The following is a 17,698-nucleotide window of genomic DNA, read 5'->3' on the forward strand; positions in this document are numbered from 1 at the left end:
TTTGCTGTACTCTGACATGACATGGCAATTTTATGACCGGGTTTACAAACACTATAAATATTTTTCTCCTCCCCGAACATCTATCATGTGCAGTTTATAGTAAGCCTTCTCCATAAATAGGTAGACCGCGCTCCGACCTTTGCCTATCTTACTTATTTGAAAACAAAATGTAACCACTGCTCAGTGTTTTTAAACAAACGGATCGAGTCATTCATTACTAAACAAAATGATTGCAGTGTGGAAACTGTAATCGTGGGATTTTTTTTGCGACACTAATAAACAAACTTAAACTTTTTAGCCAGCCCGCAGTATCATAATAAAACAGAAGTTAATCCAATAAACTAAACACCAACCCAGCAAGGACACACAAGAACTGTCTGCCCCTTTCAGCTTACTGCAGGATCGAAGTTACAGAAACTGTTCCTCTGTCATTCAATGGAGTGCCTCTGCCAGCCGAGGTCAGGGCAGAAACAGCCCTCACTTCGGCCCAGGGTGAACTATATTAAAGAGAAGGCAGGAGGACTGGCAAGCAGGTCAGCCTCAAGCCGCCAGCTCCTTCACTCAAACCCCATTTCCCTTCAGTTGGCTGGGCTTTTCTCTCTGAAGTTCCTTCACTCACCCCATGAGCCAATCCATAGCTGAGCGGATTGAAGAGCCGCCGGCACCTCTTCAAGCTTCCTCCAGCCAGCCCTCCACGGCGCAGTCCCACACCATCAAAGTGGAAGCCGTGCCAAAAGGCGAGGGACGGCAGACATTTAAAGTGGAGTGAGTGAGTGTCAGTCAGGAGACTGCTCTCTCTCTGTATGCGTGTGTGTATATGTGCACTGGGAGGGAGCCCCAGCTGGTGGAACTGTGGAGCCGGCCACAGACACTCACTCAGCCGATGAGGCGCTTCCAGCCAGACCGGAAGTAAACACTCAATCGCCCGCCCCGCCCCCTGCTAGGGTCACCGGCTGCTTCCGCCGGAAACACCGCCGCCTGCTGGGAAACGTAGTTTCTTTGCTTGTCAAGCTACCAGCTCAGTCCATTCTGCCTGTCTGCCCCTTTGCCGCAGCAAGGTTCGCGGCCAGGTATCCCTGGAGAGGGAGTATGCAGTGTCCGTTGGGCACTGCAGGGGCTGGGGTGCATTATTGACCCTAATAATCACATTTTGATTTGACGTGTCTTAAGTTTCCTTTGTACTTTTGTTTTTGTTCGAGCGGCTCCCCCTCCTTTTGGGGAGCTGCACCTTTTACTTTGTCCTAATTTGATTTGAGTTTGTTTACTTGGTTTGACCTAAAAAAAATCACATTTTAAGCTGATGTATTCAAGTTTCCTTCGTAATTTTATTTTGTTAGGGCTGTACTCCTTTTGAGGAGCTGCCCCTTTTACTTTGTCCTGATTTAACTTGAGTCTGTTTGCTTGGTTCGACCCGAAAGCACGACCTTTAAAAGAGGCCAGGCCACCAGGTGAGCACGAGAGCAGGTGGGGGAAACCTTCCTACCTGAGGAGAGTGGAAAGGGTCTCTCTCACACACACACACACACACACACACAAAACACTTTTAATGAGTACCAGGTATCTCGAGACATCGTGAAGCAATTGAGAACTTTTTGAAGCGTTAATCACTCTTGTATCTCCCTTTATAACAAATTAGATTTTAAGATTTTCAAAAGTCGAATCTACTAAATTACCCCATTATCTGAAATAACTATCATTTATTGCAAAGATTTAAGTTTATTCATTGGTGTCACAGGTCGGTTTACATTAACACTGCAATGAAGGTACTGTGAAGATCCTCTAGTCGCCACACTCCAGCACCTGTTTGGGTACACCAAGGAATCCATCTAACCGGTCTTTCGGACTGTGGGAGGAAACCAGAGCACCCAGAGGAAACCCACACAGACACAGGCAGAATGTGCAGACTCCACACAGATAGTGACCCAAACCAGGAGTCCCTGACGCTGTGAGGCAGCAGTACTAACCACTCTCCCACCAAAACACAGCAACTAATTTTCACACAGTAAACGCGATTTGATTTAGAGTCATAGAAGTATATAACATGGAAACAGTCCCTTCAGCCGAAATTGTCCATGCTGCTATTATCTTTTTTTTAAAACCCTTAAGCTAATCCCAATTGCCCACATTTGGCCCATAATCCCTCCAGATCCACCTTATCCATGTAACTGTCTAAATGCTTTTTAAAAGATAAAATTGTACCTGCCTCTACTACTATCTCTGGCAGTTTGTTCCAGACACTCACCACTCTCTGTGTGAAAAAATTGCCCCTCTGGACACTTTTGGATCTCTCCTCTCTCACCTTAAACCTATGCCCTCCAGTTTTAGACTCCCCTATCTTTGGGAAAATATATTGACTATCTATCTTGTTTATGCCTCTCATTATTTTATGGACCTCTATAAGGTCACCTTCAGCCTCCTATGCTCCAGAGAAAAAAGTCCCAGTCTATTCAGCCTCTCCTTATAACTCAATTCATCAAGTCCTGGTAGCATCCAAGTAAATCTTTTCTGCATTGTTTCTAATTTAATATATCCTTTCTATAATAGGGTGACCAGAATTGCACACAGTATTCCAAATGTGGCCTTACCAATGTCTTGTACAACTTCAACAAGACGCCCCAACTCCTGTATCCAACATTCCGACTGTTGAAACCAAGCATGCCAAATGCCTTCTTCACCATTCTGTCCACCTGTGACTCCACTTTCAAGGAGCTATGAACATGTACCCTAGATCTCTTTTGTTCTGTAACTCTCCCCTATGCCCTACTATTAACTGTGTAAGTCTTGCCCTGTTTCAATCTACCAATATGCATTACCTTGCATTTGTCTAAATGAAACTCCAGCTACCATTCGTGAGCTCACTGGCCCAATTGATCAAGATCCCGTTGCAATTGGAAATAACTTTCTTCACCGTCCAACATGCCACCAATCTTGGTGTCATCTGTAGACTTACTAACCATGCCCCCTATATTCTCATCCAAATAAATGACAAATAACAGCACTGATCCCTGAGGCACACTGCCTCCAGTTTGAAAAACAACTCTCTACAACCACCTTCTGGTTTCTGTCAAAAAGCCAATTTTGTATCGTTTAGATACCTCACCCTGGATCCGGTGAGATTTAACTTTATGCAACAACCTACCATGCGGTATCTTGTCAAAGACAATTGATTTATTATTGTCACTTGCAGTGGGATACAATGAAAAGTGTTTCTTGCGAGATATACAATCAAAACATACCATTCGTAGGGGAGAAGGAAAGGATAGGGTGCAGGATATAGTGTTGCAGTTACAGGTAGGGTGAAGAGAAAGATCAGCTTAATATATGATAGGACTATTCAAAAGTCAGGAACAGCTGTTCTTGATTCTGTTGGTATGTGTTTTCAGACTCTTGTATCTTTTTCCCAATGGAAGAAGGTGGAAGTGAGTATGTCCGGGTGTGTGGGGTCGTTGATTATGCTGTCTGCTTTCCCAATGCAGTGGAAAATGTAGACAGAGTCAATAGAGCAGCAATGTGATAATCACCAGATAACCTGCATTTTGTGATGTTGATTGAGGGATAAATTTTGGTCAGGACACCAGGTTTAATCCCTCTGCTATTCTTTTGAAGTAGTGTTATAAGCTGTTTTACATTCATCAGAGCAGGCAGATAGGGCCTCAGTTTATTGTATTATCCAACTTTTTGAACTAGATTCCTCTGGAGTCCTCACAAGAAAATGCAGAATGACGAGTTTTGAGGGAAAAATGATGTGAATTCAAGTGACTTTCCTCTGAGCTGCTAACATGTAAGAGCAATATGCTTCCAAGTTATTATCTTTATAAGTCTAGTAGGTTATTTGTTCATAACTCTTAAAGATTGTACACAGGAGCACTTCCTTTTGGAAAATGTTACTGGTGATTGAGCCTGTCCTTTTTGTCCTTTCCACTTATTATAAATGATATTATTATTTCAGGTAATGGGGTAATTTAGTAGACCTGACTTTTGAAATCCTAAAATCCAATTTGTTATAAAGAGAGATACAAGATAAGTTGTCACAAGCATCTCTATACACATGGTTCATTTACAGCTAATTGGCATGTTTTAATTGGAAAGCATTGAAGACCTTTGTGGTAGTTTTGAATAAATGTAATCAAAGACAAAAAAAGACAGCACCTCCAACAGCACAGTTTCGCATTACTGCGCTGAAATATCAGTCTGGAATTTTGTGCTCAATTGTGGAGTAGGAACTGAACCTGTAACTTTGTTATTCAGAGGAGAGTGTGCTACCAACTGTACAGCAGCAAATGCTCAAAAATCCAACAAATCTGGCAGCAGCATCCGTGGAGGGAGAGAAACAGGGTTAATGGTTTGCAGTCAGTAGGTGGGATTTTCTGGCTATGCTTGCACCAAGACTGGAAAATCTTGCCTGTGGTCAATGAACCTTTGCATGGTTCATGTCCCATCTGCTACAATTTCTGTAAATTTGGAGAATTGGAGACACTGAATGAGGCAAGGTCCTGAAGGGATATCATGCTGCAGGATGTTTGTAAAATCTGGTAACTTGTCAGGCTACAAATAGCATCCAAGACTTTAAAACCTCGATCATTTCTTAAAGAAAAGCCACTAGCTTGAACAAATAAGTTGGCTTAATGGCTTCATGAGGTGTGAATTGCTGCAGGTGCACAGTAAATTCTTTAAGGTATATTTTGTATGGCAGGTGGCGTCACAATTGTAGGTTTCCTTGTCATTATCAAAAATTACTTGAAATAAATACTGATAAGATATTGTTTATCTAAGAGGATTATGACACATGCAGTTGTCAATGGTCTTTTGTTTCTGTGTAACTTCAAAGCAGCTGGGAATTTATTTCTATGGGAAGTCTGTTTTGCCAAACAATGTCACTTTCAGCTTATAGTCAGCAGCAGAAGGGCTTTTTGTTTAAATTTGTGCCAGTTCAGCAGGGAAGCTTAAGCAGGTGAAAGCTGCAAGAAAACTTTTAAAATCATTGTTTGGAGAAAAAATGCACAGTATCTCCATTTTGTATTGTGAGGAAAGTGAAGTTATGTTTCACTGTTTTGTCATGCAAACTGTTCAGTTACCTATTGTTGAAAAAGAAAAGATTAATGTATTAATATTGAATATTTCATGACGACCAGCACCTGATGTTTGAAGAGCTTTACAGTTAATGAAGTATTTTTGAAATGTGGTCACTGTTGTAATATAGAAAACACGATGGCCAATTTTGCATGTAGCAAGTTCCCACATTTAAATTTTATTTATGAGTGTCACAAGTAGACTTACATTGACTCTCCAACAAAGTTTCTATAAAAATGTCTGCACACTCGGGAGCACTTAGCATAGCCACCTGACCAGCATGTCTTTTGGACTTGTGGGGAGGAAACCGGAACCCCTGGAGGAAAGCCACGCAGTCACGGGGAGACTGTGCAAACTCTGCATAGACAGTCACCCAAGCCTGGAATCGAACCTAGGTCCTGGCGCACTAAGGCAGCAGTGCTAACCACCGTGCCACCCCAAACAACAATTTAGTCACCAGATAACCTATATTTTTTGTATTTTATTGGAGGTGGAAGTATTGACCCGTTCACAGATAACACCCCTGATCTTCTTTGAAATTCTGTGGTGCTAACATCCCCCCAAACCGGCAGATAAGGCCTTGATTTAACACCTCATCCAAAAGGTGGCATCTCCTACGGTGTAATTAAAAAAAAATTGTCTTAGTAGTTATCTGGAATGTCAGATTGTAGATTTGTGTACTCAAGCCTGGAGTGGGCCTTGAACCTAGAGCCATGTGATTCAGAGTATGTTTGCCGAAGCTGACACACATCAAAAAAAGGTATAGAGGCTCAGTTTTTCTCCGAGGATATGTTTTCTGTCAGCATTTCAAAATGGATAATTTTGTTGAAGCACAAAATAAATAGTTTTCAGAATATGGATTTCATTTTACTGTCCTGTGATCTTTCTATTAGTTAATTTAAGGCATGCTCTGAATTCTAGAGGATGCAAGATCAGCTGACAGAAAATGCTATTAACGTTACATCCAAGAAAACAAACATCAAACAAACATGATAAGCATATACAAGAATTTCAACTCACAGTAGAAGTGGTGAGTGTCAAGCTGGTGGAAATAGGCAGTCCTTGTGATGGACAGAATGCAGGATTTAAAGCTCCGTTCAAAGTCTAACAAGATAGCAGATAATCTAATTCAGTTTTATCACACATTTAGAAAGGGAATGGGACCAGTAATGGACTGGAACAGAGAGGAGATGCATTGGAGAATGTTGCTGTCAAATATGTCAAAAGCTGAGGGTGGATGCATCACAATGACAAAGGTTGTCATTTGTTCAGTGAGTGCCAGTTTGGTGCTGTGAGAAGGGCAGAAGCCACATTGGCAGGGTGAACAACCATCTGTCCTATAATTTAGCTTTTAATCCTGTGTCCTAGGTCATGCCTTTCTGGGACATGTTTTGTCCTGAAACTCATCTATCACTCCACTTTTTACGTTTGCTTATGTGTGCATGCATCGGCTCCAGAAGTACCACGATTTGTGCTTGACTGAAAGACAGCATCTCTGACAAGGAACAACTTTCATAAGAAATAGGAGCAGGAGTAGGCCATCTAGCCCTTCGAGCCTGCCCTGCCATTCAATAAGATCATGGCTGATCTGTTGTGGCTCAGTTCCACATTCCCGCCCTCTCCCCAAAACCCTTAATCCCCTCGCTTATCAAAAACCCATGAACCCACGTCTTAAAAATATTTAGCAAGGCAGCCTCCACCACTTCAACAGGCAGAGAATTCCGGAGATTCACCACCCTTTGAGTGAAGAAGTTCCTCCTCAACTCCGTTCTAAACCGCACCCCCCCCTTTATCTTGAGGCTATGCCCCTTAGTCCTACTGTCCTTTCTGAGCGGGAAGAGTCTCTCCACCTCTATCCTATCCATCCCATTCATCGTCTTATATGTCTCAATGAGATCTCCCCTCATTCTTCTAAACTCTAACGAGTACAAGCCTAGTACTTTCCTAATACTGCACTAATAGTTACCAAGCTTTGGTGGCTTTTTACCTGTCGATTAATTTTAGATTGTTTCTCCATGAATTTTTGAGAAATTTACAAGAAAATGATTTCTGATTATGTTAATGTTCCTGAGATGTTCAAATGAGGGGTTCAAATGCGTTAGTCGGAGTAGAGAAGGAGGTAGAAGGGGGGGAGCAGTAGCATTATTAGTCAAGGACTGTATCACAGTGTCAGAGAGGAAGTTTGATGAGGACTTGTCTGTTGAGGTAGTATGGGCAGAGATTAGAAATAGGAGAGGAGAGGTCACTCTGTTGGGAGTCTTTTATAGACCTCCTAAAAGTTCTAGAGAGGTTGAGGAAAGGATTGCGGAGACGATCCTGGTTAGGAATGAAAGTAATCGGGTAATTGTTATGGGGGACTTTAACTTTACTAATATTGATTGGAATTGCTATAGCTCTAGCTTGTTAGAGGGGTCAGTTTTTGTACAAAGCGTGCAGGAAGGTTTTTTGACTCAGTATGTAGATAGGCCAACTAGAGGTGAGGCTATATTGGATTTGGTGCTGGGAAATGAGCCAGACCAGGTGCTAGACTTGGAAGTTGGTGTGCATTTTGGTGATAGTGACCACAATTCGGTTACGTTCACCTTAGTGATGGAAAGGGATAGGCATGAACCTCGGGTCAGTAGTTTTAGCTGGGGGAAGGGTAATTATGAGGCTATTAGGAGAGAATTAGGAAGCATAGGTTGGACTAGGAGATTACAGGGACTGGGAACGTCCGAAATGTGGAGTTTTTTCAAGGAGCAGCTACTGCGAGTCCGTGATAGGTATGTCCCTGTCAGGCAAGGAGGAATTGGTAGGGCTAGGGAACCGTGGTGCACTAAAAAAGTTGATTCGTTGGTTAAAAAGAAAAAGGAGGCTTATGTTCGGATGAGACTTGAGGGCTCAGGTAGTGCACTAGAAAGCTTTAGATTGGCTAGAAGGGAGTTGAAGAGTGAGTTAAGAAGGGCTAAAAGAGGACATGAGAAGACTTTGGCTGATAGGATTAAGGAGAATCCTAAGGCGTTCTATAGGTATGTCAAGAACAGAAGGTTGGTTAGGGCAAGATTAGGGCCAGTTACAGACAGCAGAAGGAAGTTGTGTGTGGAACTGGAAGAGATTGGAGAGGCATTGAACCAATATTTCTCTTCGGTGTTCACGCAGGGGGACATGAATATAGCTGAGGAGGACACTGGGTTGCAGGGGTGTAAAATAGACAGTATTGCAGTTGATAAGGGGGATGTGCTGGATATTCTTGAGGATTTGAAAATAGGTAAGTCCCCTGGTCCGGATGGGATTTACCCTAGGATTCCCTGGGAGGCAAGAGAGGTGATTGCAGAGCCTCTGGCTCTGATCTTCAGGTCGTCGTTGGTCTCTGGTATAGTACCGGAAGATTGGAGGATAGTGAATGTTGTCCCATTGTTTAAGAAGGGGAACAGAGACTTCCCCGGGAATTATAGACCGGTGAGTCTTACTTCTGTTGTGGGCAAGGTTTTAGAAAAAATTATTAGGGATAGGATTTATAGTTATTTGGAGAGTAATGAATTAATTGGAGATAGTCAGCATGGTTTTGTAGCGGGTAGGTCGTGCCTTACTAACCTTATTGAGTTTTTTGAGAAAGTGACCAAAGAGGTGGATGGGGGAAAGGCAGTTGACGTGGTATATATGGATTTTAGTAAGGCGTTTGATAAGGTTCACCATGGTAGGCTTCTGCAGAAAATGCAGATGTATGGGATTGAGGGTAGTCTAGGAAATTGGATCAGGAATTGGCTAGCAGATAGGAGACAGAGGGTGGTGGTTGATGGTAAATATTCGTCATGGAGTTCGGTTACGGGTGGTGTGCCTCAGGGATCTGTTTTGGGGCCACTGCTGTTTGTAATTTTTATTAATGATCTGGATGAGGGTATAGTTGGGTGGATTAGTAAATTTGCTGATGAGACCAAAGTCGGAGGTGTGGTAGATTGTGAGGAAGGGTGTCATAGTTTGCAGGGAGACTTAGACAGGTTGCAGAGCTGGGCCGAGAGGTGGCGGATGGAGTTTAATGCAGAGAAGTGTGAGGTAATTCACTTTGGTAGGAATAACAGATGTGTCGAGTATAGGGCTAACGGGAGGACTTTGAATAGTGTGGATGAACAGAGGGATCTAGGTGTATGTGTACGTAGATCCCTGAAAGTTGGGAATCAAGTAGATAAGGTTGTTAAGAAGGCATACGGTGTCTTGGCGTTTATTGGTAGGGGGATTGAATTTAGGAGTCGCAGCGTCATGTTGCAACTGTACACAACTCTGCTGCGGCCACACTTGGAGTACTGTGTGCAGTTCTGGTCCCCACATTACAGGAAGGATGTGGAGGCTTTGGAGAGGGTGCAGAGGAGGTTTACCAGGATGTTGCCTGGTATGGAGGGGAGGTCCTATGAGGAGAGACTGAGGGATTTGGGGTTGTTTTCGCTGGAAAGAAGGCGGCTAAGAGGGGATCTTATTGAAACATATAAGATGATTAGAGGTTTAGATAGGGTGGATAGTGATAGCCTTTTTCCTCGGATGGAGAAAGCTAGCACGAGGGGGCATGGCTTTAAATTAAGGGGGGGGTAGTTATAGGACGGATGTCAGGGGTAGGTTCTTTACCCAGAGGGTGGTGAGGGATTGGAATGCCCTGCCTGCTGCAGTTGTAAATGCGCCTAGTTTGGGGGCGTTTAAGAGATCCGTGGATAGGTTTATGGACGAAAAGGGATTGGTTTAGGTTAGTGGGTCATTGTTTTTTAACTGGTCGGCACAACATCGTGGGCCGAAGGGCCTGTTCTGCGCTGTAGTGTTCTATGTTCTATGTTCTATGTGGGCTTTGCCAATTTCTAATCTTTTGATAAGTATGCCATATAAATGGTCACCATCCAAATCAAGTAAGTGGGTGATGCAGAACATCTCTGAAAAGACCAGTGTAGGATTGCTAATGGATCTGACTGCTGACTTAGATTGTGTGTTGCATTAGAGAGAAAATGGTCTCTCTGCTTAGCATAGAACAAATCCCATTTCAACTGCATTTAATCACTTTTTGAATTCAGCAGACTCTTTTTGGCTAAATGTCTAAATATACAATCTCTAGATTAAAAACTTATTGAGTCTTTAGATTTATCCCTTTGACTCCCTGAATGTATTATGACTCTAAAACCAATTATTTTGAATTAAAAGATTGTTAACTGAAACAGTTTAAATTTTCCAGTAACGACCCAGCTAAAAATTCATGGACTGTTTATATTTTTCTAACTTCTTTTCCTAATTTCTTCATTCACTGGATGTGCGTGTGTTTCTGGTCAGGTCATCATTTACAGCCCATTCTTAATTGCCTTTGGGAAGGTGATGGTGAACTGCCTTCATGAACTACTGCATTTTGGATGTTGAGGGCACTCCAACATGCTGTTGGGTAGGGATAAAACAGTCAGCATCTAGAACAATTTTCCCACCAATTCAGTGCTTTTGGAAAATTGTGGCCACTATTTTAGTGCTGCAATTAGAACATCTTTAACAAATTCAAACCTTGCTGTGTGGAAATTCCCTGCATGTTCCCAACATTGTAACAGTGACCACCCATCAAAAAACAGTTCTTAATTAGCTTTGAAACTCCTGGTGGTCATGGAAGGTGTTATACTTGGCTGCCTTCTGGCCCAAGAAGCCATTATGTAAAACAGCTGCACACTATTCAAGAAGAAAGCTCACTTCTATTTTCCTGAGGGAAATTGGGAATGGACAGTAAATGTCAGCATTTTCATCAATACCAACACCCCAAGAATGATCAAATTATCATTCTAAAATGAGAAATGACTTTTATTTGTGCACAGTTAAGTTTAATGAATGCAACTCTTGAATTTGAAAGCTGATGGTAAATTATCAATGATGGATATGGTGAGTTAAATGCTGAACTGACCTGGTAAGGTGCTAATTACTCAACATTGCATTTTGCTCTGATGCATTGAATTTCAATTGAATGTTGCAAGCTTCTCTAGTAAGACTGTAACCAAACTAAATCTAAGTAAATGTAACATCTTTGAGCAATTGAATCAGGTGGAAAAAAGTGGGTGCGCCATGGAACTTTTTGTCTCATTGAAGTGTACCTTGTTGCTGAAAAGGTTGGGAACCACTAACCTAGTCCACCAGGTATAAAGACCAGCTTTCCATTAGCCTTTTTGATCATTTGTGTACCTGATCATAGCACTTTATTTATGTAACTGGGCCTCCACTGTTTCTAGCTTTTCACCATTTAGTTAGTATCATGTTTTATTCATTTTGAGGTCCAAAGTGGATGATCTCACATTGCCAACATCGAAATCCATTTGTTCGAGTTTTGCCCTTTCACTTAATCTATCAATACCTCTTTGTAATTTTATCCATTCAGCTCCAGAACTTACAATGCCACTTATCTTTGTGTCATTGGCAAGTTTCAACATGTGTTTTTTTTAGCCCCTCATCTAAGTTATTAACAAATGCCATGAATACTTGAGGCCTTAACACAGATCCTTGCAGGACACATCAAGTCAATTAGCTTACCTGATCGTTATCCTTACTCTGTCTCCTGCCATCCGATTTCCAGTTAATTTCCAATCCAGTTCAATAACTGGCCTTCAATTTCATGAACATCAACTTTAGACAACTGTCTCTTGTGAGGAATTTCATCAAATGTCTTCTGGAAGATCATATAAATAGCAGCCTGTTATTCGACATTCTCTTAACTACACCTTCAGTCATCCTTTCAAAAACTTCAGTCAGGTTTGTCAGGCATGATGTACAAGTTCATACTAGCTCTCTGATCAGCTCAAAATTTAAGGTGGTGAATGACTCTAACCTTAATAATGGATTCTTATAATAGCCCAACAACTGATTTTAGACTAAGTGGTATATAATTCCCCCGGTTCTTTCCCTCACCTATCTTAATTAACAGTGTGACATCTACAATTTTCCCACCTAAAGGAATGACTCCCACATTGAGACAGTTTTGGAAGGTGAGAGCATTTGCAATGTTCTCACCTGCTTCCTTTGAAAGCCTGATGATAGCGTGAAGGATATGCCAAGCCACATGGTTACAGATTACATTGGAATGTAATTCTGCTACTGATGATGGCCCACAGCAATGTTCCCTCTAATTTATTTCATCCACGCACAGAATGAATTTTGCTGTGTATCAAAATGCCAAGATAAAGCATGAATGTGTGCAGTCAGTCGAAACAAAAAAAACTATATATAGTATGTAATTTTAAACAGTTACCATAGTTATGAAAGGAAAACAATACCATCCCACCATTAACATGGTCACTTAGAGTCCAATTTTACCAGATTTACCGAGTTCAATTTTAAATTTACAGCAGTAGCATTTGAACTCACAACCCCTAGATTTTAAGTTCAGTGCCATAATCACTAAGAGGTCATATGGGCAGTGAGTAGTGTCCCTGGGCAGAATTTTCCCAAAAAAAGGCTGAGAAAACCGGAATGAACTGTGCCTGTCTGGTGCAAACCGGACTGCAATTGTCCCACCCTGAAGTCATTTTTGGGGAGAATGGTGAGTTGTGCACAGGTTCTGGGTGAGGCGGGTCCTAAACATTCCGGTGAGCCCAGCTGCAAAGTAATCAAGCGTTGTTTTGAAAGGGCACCCACAAGAACTCCTTCCTCCCCCCACGGACATTGGGATCCACCCATCTCTCACTCCCTCTTCGACCCAGGCGTTGTGGTCCTCCCAAAGGGTCCTTCTTCAGGACTCCCAACATGCCACCCGTTCATGACCCCTCTCAGACCCCACCCTCTTGGTACTGTCCCTGGCACACTGGCAGGTGGGCACCACCCAGCCATGTCCCTGACCACTCGGGGGCTTCAAAGGACTCTGTGACCTCTGGCGCAGCTATCACACCCGGTCTCTGCGAGTGGAAACTAGGAGTGATTCTTGCTGTGTTCTCGTTGTGCCTGAGGATCAGAAGGTTCCAGGAGCTGAGAGAGTCCAGCATCGAATGAGCTAAGCATAATTAAATGCTACTTCAAATGCACTGATTAACCTCTCACACTTTCTGGGTGAGGTCTGATTTGTGACGGTAGCAAGGGACTGGGACGATTGAAAATGGTTTGGCACCAGGCCACACCCTATATTCCTAGATTAGCCCAGTCTATGCCAGGTGCAATGAGGCCAGAAAATTGCAGCCTCTGTCTCTGATTCACAAAATCCAGGTTCAAATCCTTGTGTTTTTAACAAGTTGAATGTTAGAATCCCTACAGTGCAGAAGGAGGTCATTTGATACATTGAATCTGCCCCCACTTTCCGAAAGAGCATTCCACCCATGTTGGGATGGGGAATGAAGGTGGTTGACTAGCCACTTGACATAGTTGACATACCTTCCCTGCTGAAAATGTATCCAGCAAGGGACCATAAAATCCAGCTCAAGAAATCCTAGACTCCCTTAATGGTAGATATTTCTGAACTTCCTTTTTCTCACATCAAAATTACATTTTTTGCTTCTTTTCTAGCAAAGTGCATCACATTCATTAGCAAACACCACTTTTAATTTAAAGTACAGAAAATGTTGGAAATGCTCAAAAACTCTGACAATCTATGGAGAGCAAGAAAGAGGCAGAGTTAACATTTCCAGTCAATGACTTTCCATTAGAACTGTGAAAAGCTAGAGATATGATAAGTTTTAAGCAGGCGAATGGATGGTGGTGGCAGCAGCGGCTATGGTGACAATATTGACTCTGGGCGCCCATGGAGTCTCAAGGCATAAGGTCAAATATCAGGGAGGAGACCTTCAGCTGGCTACAACCTTCTGCCTTCCCTCAGCTTTTGGGTGGCTTGGTAGCAATACTATTGATCTCACCCTCACCAACCTGTGTGCCACACATGTATCTCTCCATCACAGTATGTGTAGGTGTGACCACCTTTGTTGAGGTGAAAACTACCCCCTCCTTAACATTGGGTGCTATGTTGGCACAGTGGTTAGCACCGCTGCCTCACAGAACCAGGGATCTGGGTTCGATTGAGTAATCGTCTGTGCAGAGTCTGCACATTCTCCCCACGTCTGCGTAGGTTTCCTCCAGGTACTCCGGTTTTCTCCCAGAGTCTGCAAGATGTGCTGGTTAGATGCATTGGCTTTGCTAAATTTTCCTTCAGTGTGTCCTAACAGGTTTTGGAATGTAGCAACTAGGGAATTTTCACAGTAACTTCATTGCAGTGTTAATGTAAACATACTTGTGACGCTAATAAAGAAACTTAAACATTGAGGATACCATCTATTCTGTCGTGTGGCACTACCATTGTGCTAAATTGGATAGATTTCCAACGGATCTAGAAACTCAAAACTGGGCATCCATAAAGCACTGTTGGCCATCAGCAGTCGGAGATTGTTTTTAACCATAATCTGTAGCCTAATGGCATATCCCCCACTCTGTGAAGCTGGGAGATCAACACTGGTTCAAGGAAGAGTGGGGGAGGTCATGCTCGGAACAGTATCAGGGGTATCTAAAACTGAGATGTCAAACTGGTGAAGCTACAACACAGGACTACTTGCATGTCAGGCAGCGGAAGCTGCATGCAATAGACAGAATTGTGTGATCCCACAACCAATGATCAGATTAAAGCTCTGCAGTCCTGCCACCTCCAGTCGTGAATGGTGGTGGACGATTAAACAATGAACCAGAAGCAAAAGCTCCACAAATGTTTCCCTCCTCAATTGTAGGAGAGCCTCACACATCAATGAAAAAGAGAAGGCTGAAGTATTTGCAGACCCTTCAACCAGAAGTACAGAGTGGATATCACCTTGGCCGCCTCCTATAAGTTCACAGCATCGCAGATCGCAATCTCCAGTCAATCCAATTACCTCTGTCTCTACACTTGATAGTTGATATTCCAAAGGTTAAGAACCCTGACAACATTCTGATAATAGTGTTGAAGCCTTGTACTCCAGAAGTAGTCAGGATCGTAGCCAAATTGTTCCAACACAGCTACAACACTAAGTGAGTGCTGCAATGTTGGAGGCACTATCTTTTGGATAAAACAATAAATTTAGCCCCCATTGCTGCCAAGAGATTTATTCAAAAAGAAACAAAGAGAACAAAGAACAGTACAGCACAGGAACAGGCCCTTCGGTCCTCCAAGCCTGCGCTGATCACATTTATCTATCTAAACCAACTGCTCATATCCCTCTATTCTCCATTTATGCATATGCCTATCAAGGAAAGCCTTAAATGTGGCTAATGTAATTGCCTCAATCACTTCACTTGACAGTGCATTCCAGGCCCCCGCCCCACACAATGTAAAAAAACTTCCCCCGCACATCTCCACTGAATCTTTCCTCTCTTACCTTGTACTTGTTATTTCTGCCCTGGGAAAAAGCTTCCTACTGTTCACCTTATCAATGCACCTCATAATTTTATAAACTTTTATCAGGTCGCTCCTCAGCCTCCATCTTTCCAAGGAGAACTATCCCAGTTTATTCAATCTGTTCTAATAGCTAATACCTTCTGTACCATACAACATCCTGGTAAACCTTTTCTGCACTCTCTCCAGAGCCTCCATGTTCTTCTGGTAGTGTAGTGACCAGAATTGGACCCAATATTCCAAATGTGGTCTAACCAACATTTTATACAACTGTAATATAATTTGCCAACTTTTATGCTCGATGCCCCTCTGATAAAAGCAAGCATGCTATATGCTTTCTTCACCACCTTTTCCACCTGTGCTGCCACTTTTAAGGATCTGTGGACCTGTACTCCCAGATCTCTCTGTGTGTCTGTGCCCTTGATTGTTCTGCCATTTATTTTATAGCTGTCACCTGAATTGGATCTACCAAAATACATCACCTCGCATTTGTCTGGATTAAATTCCATCTGCCATTTCTCTGCCCAATTATCCAGTCTATCTATACTGTGCTGTAGTCTCTGACAATCTTCATCACCATCTGGAACTCTGCCAATCTTAGTATCATCTGCAAACATGCTAACCAAACCAGCTACATTTTCTTCCATGTCATTTATATATATTACAAACAGCAGAGGTCCCAGGATTGATACCTGCGGAACACCACTAGTTACAGATCTCCATTCAGAAAAATACCTTCCACTGCTATCCTTTGTCTTCTATGGCCAAGCCAGTTCTGAATCCATCTAGCTAGTTCACCCCTGATCCTGTGAGATTTAATCTTTTGCACCAGCCTGCCATGAGGGATCTTGTCAAATTTCTGATTAAAGTCCATGTAGACAAAATTCACAGCCTTTTCTTCATCAATCATTTTTGTCACCACCTCAGAAAACTCAACTAAATTAGTGAGACATGACCTCACACAGACAAAACCGTGCCATCTGTCACAAACAAGACCACTCAGTTCCAAACGTCATAGATTTTATTCCCAAGAATCTCCAACAATTCTTGGGAATTCTTATTCCTAAGAATTCTCTTACAGTTTCACTATTACTGACATCAAGCTCACTGGCCTATTATTACCCAGGTTATACTTGCTACCCTTCTTAAATAACGGGACAACGTTGGCTATCCTTCAATCCTCTGATTCCTCACCAGTAGCCAATGAAGATTTCTGTTAGAGGCACAGCAATTTCATCTCTTGTCTCCCCCCAGTAATCTGGGATAGATGCCATCTGACCCTGGAGATTTGTCTACCTTAATGCTTTTTAATTCACTAACACTTCCTTCCTTATAATGATGAAAAGAGCAGTAGAGTTATCCATGGTGTTCTGGTCAATATTTATCCATTAATCAACATCATAAAAACATATTGGCCTGCCCGAACAGTGCAGCGGACTGGGAGACTTCAGTGGGGGACATGTAGTGGCACTCAAGACCGGCTGATCGCAAGTCTCCCACGCCCTTTCTTTCCCACATAATCAGTCCTACATCGGAAATCGACACTTGGCCGATTACCATGTGGAAATCGCTGTTTCCACATGATTAGTGAGCCCAGGACTGCAGTCTTCGGGCATGCTAGTGTCTCCCACTGCACCAGGAGAGGTTCCCATCAGTGAGTTTTACAACTGCTCCCCTCAAATGGAGACCAGGCATGCTAACCCTGCTGGTGGAGACAGAGGCCATTAAGGCCCCCTCCCAGGAGGTCGGAAGTAGTGTGGGGGGGGGGGCAACCCTTGGGCAGTGCCAGCCTGGCACCCTTGCACATCACACACCAGGCAGTGCCAAGGGGCACTGCTCAATGTCAAGGGGGCAAGGCCTACTGGGAGACCAATCCTTGGTGGTGGGGGGGGCGGGGAACCTGCTGCGTGCTCTGCAGTGGGATTGGTGGGGGAGGAAGGGGAGGCGATTTGGGGCTGGCTATGGCCCACTGTGCACTATGCTGTTGGCCTCTTCAGCGGAAGTCCTTGATTACTTTCATTATTCACAAGTTGGAACTCTTTGCTTGTTTGTTTTTGTGCATTATTGTACTTTTGTTATGAACTACGTATATTAATTTTTTAAATGTTTGCTATTGCCAGTCTACTGTCATTTTTTTAACTTAGTTTCTCAAGATACCAGATCCAATTTGCCCCTCATATGCCCATTTAATCTCTGATTGAACTATATCACTTTCAAATTTAATGTAAAATCCTATCATATTATGGTCCTAAAAGTTCCTTGAGATCAAGATGATTTACTAACCCTTTTGCATGACACAGTGCTAGATCTAAT

The 17,698-nt window shown here is 42.8% G+C and overlaps 1 protein-coding gene across 2 annotated transcripts in view; it reads right to left on the bottom strand.

Annotated features, from left to right (window-relative positions):
- mob2a (MOB kinase activator 2a) overlaps positions 1-11,627 on the bottom strand; it is a 230,675-nt gene extending 219,048 nt beyond the window's left edge. The window contains exon 1 of one of the 2 annotated variants that reach the window (XM_080190268.1): positions 11,581-11,627. In XM_080190268.1, coding sequence (XP_080046394.1) covers positions 11,581-11,612 — 32 coding nt within the window. In that variant the 5' untranslated portion in view covers positions 11,613-11,627. Of the gene's footprint in view, positions 1-619; positions 894-11,580 lie in introns of those variants that run through there. The other variant, XM_080190269.1, reaches the window with a different exon arrangement.
- Positions 11,628-17,698: the final 6,071 nt, after the last annotated feature.

The sequence above is a fragment of the Carcharhinus amblyrhynchos genome, chromosome 6 (genome assembly GCF_965287045.1).
Source record: "Carcharhinus amblyrhynchos chromosome 6, sCarAmb.v2.hapA, whole genome shotgun sequence".
Classification (NCBI taxonomy): domain Eukaryota; kingdom Metazoa; phylum Chordata; class Chondrichthyes; order Carcharhiniformes; family Carcharhinidae; genus Carcharhinus; species Carcharhinus amblyrhynchos.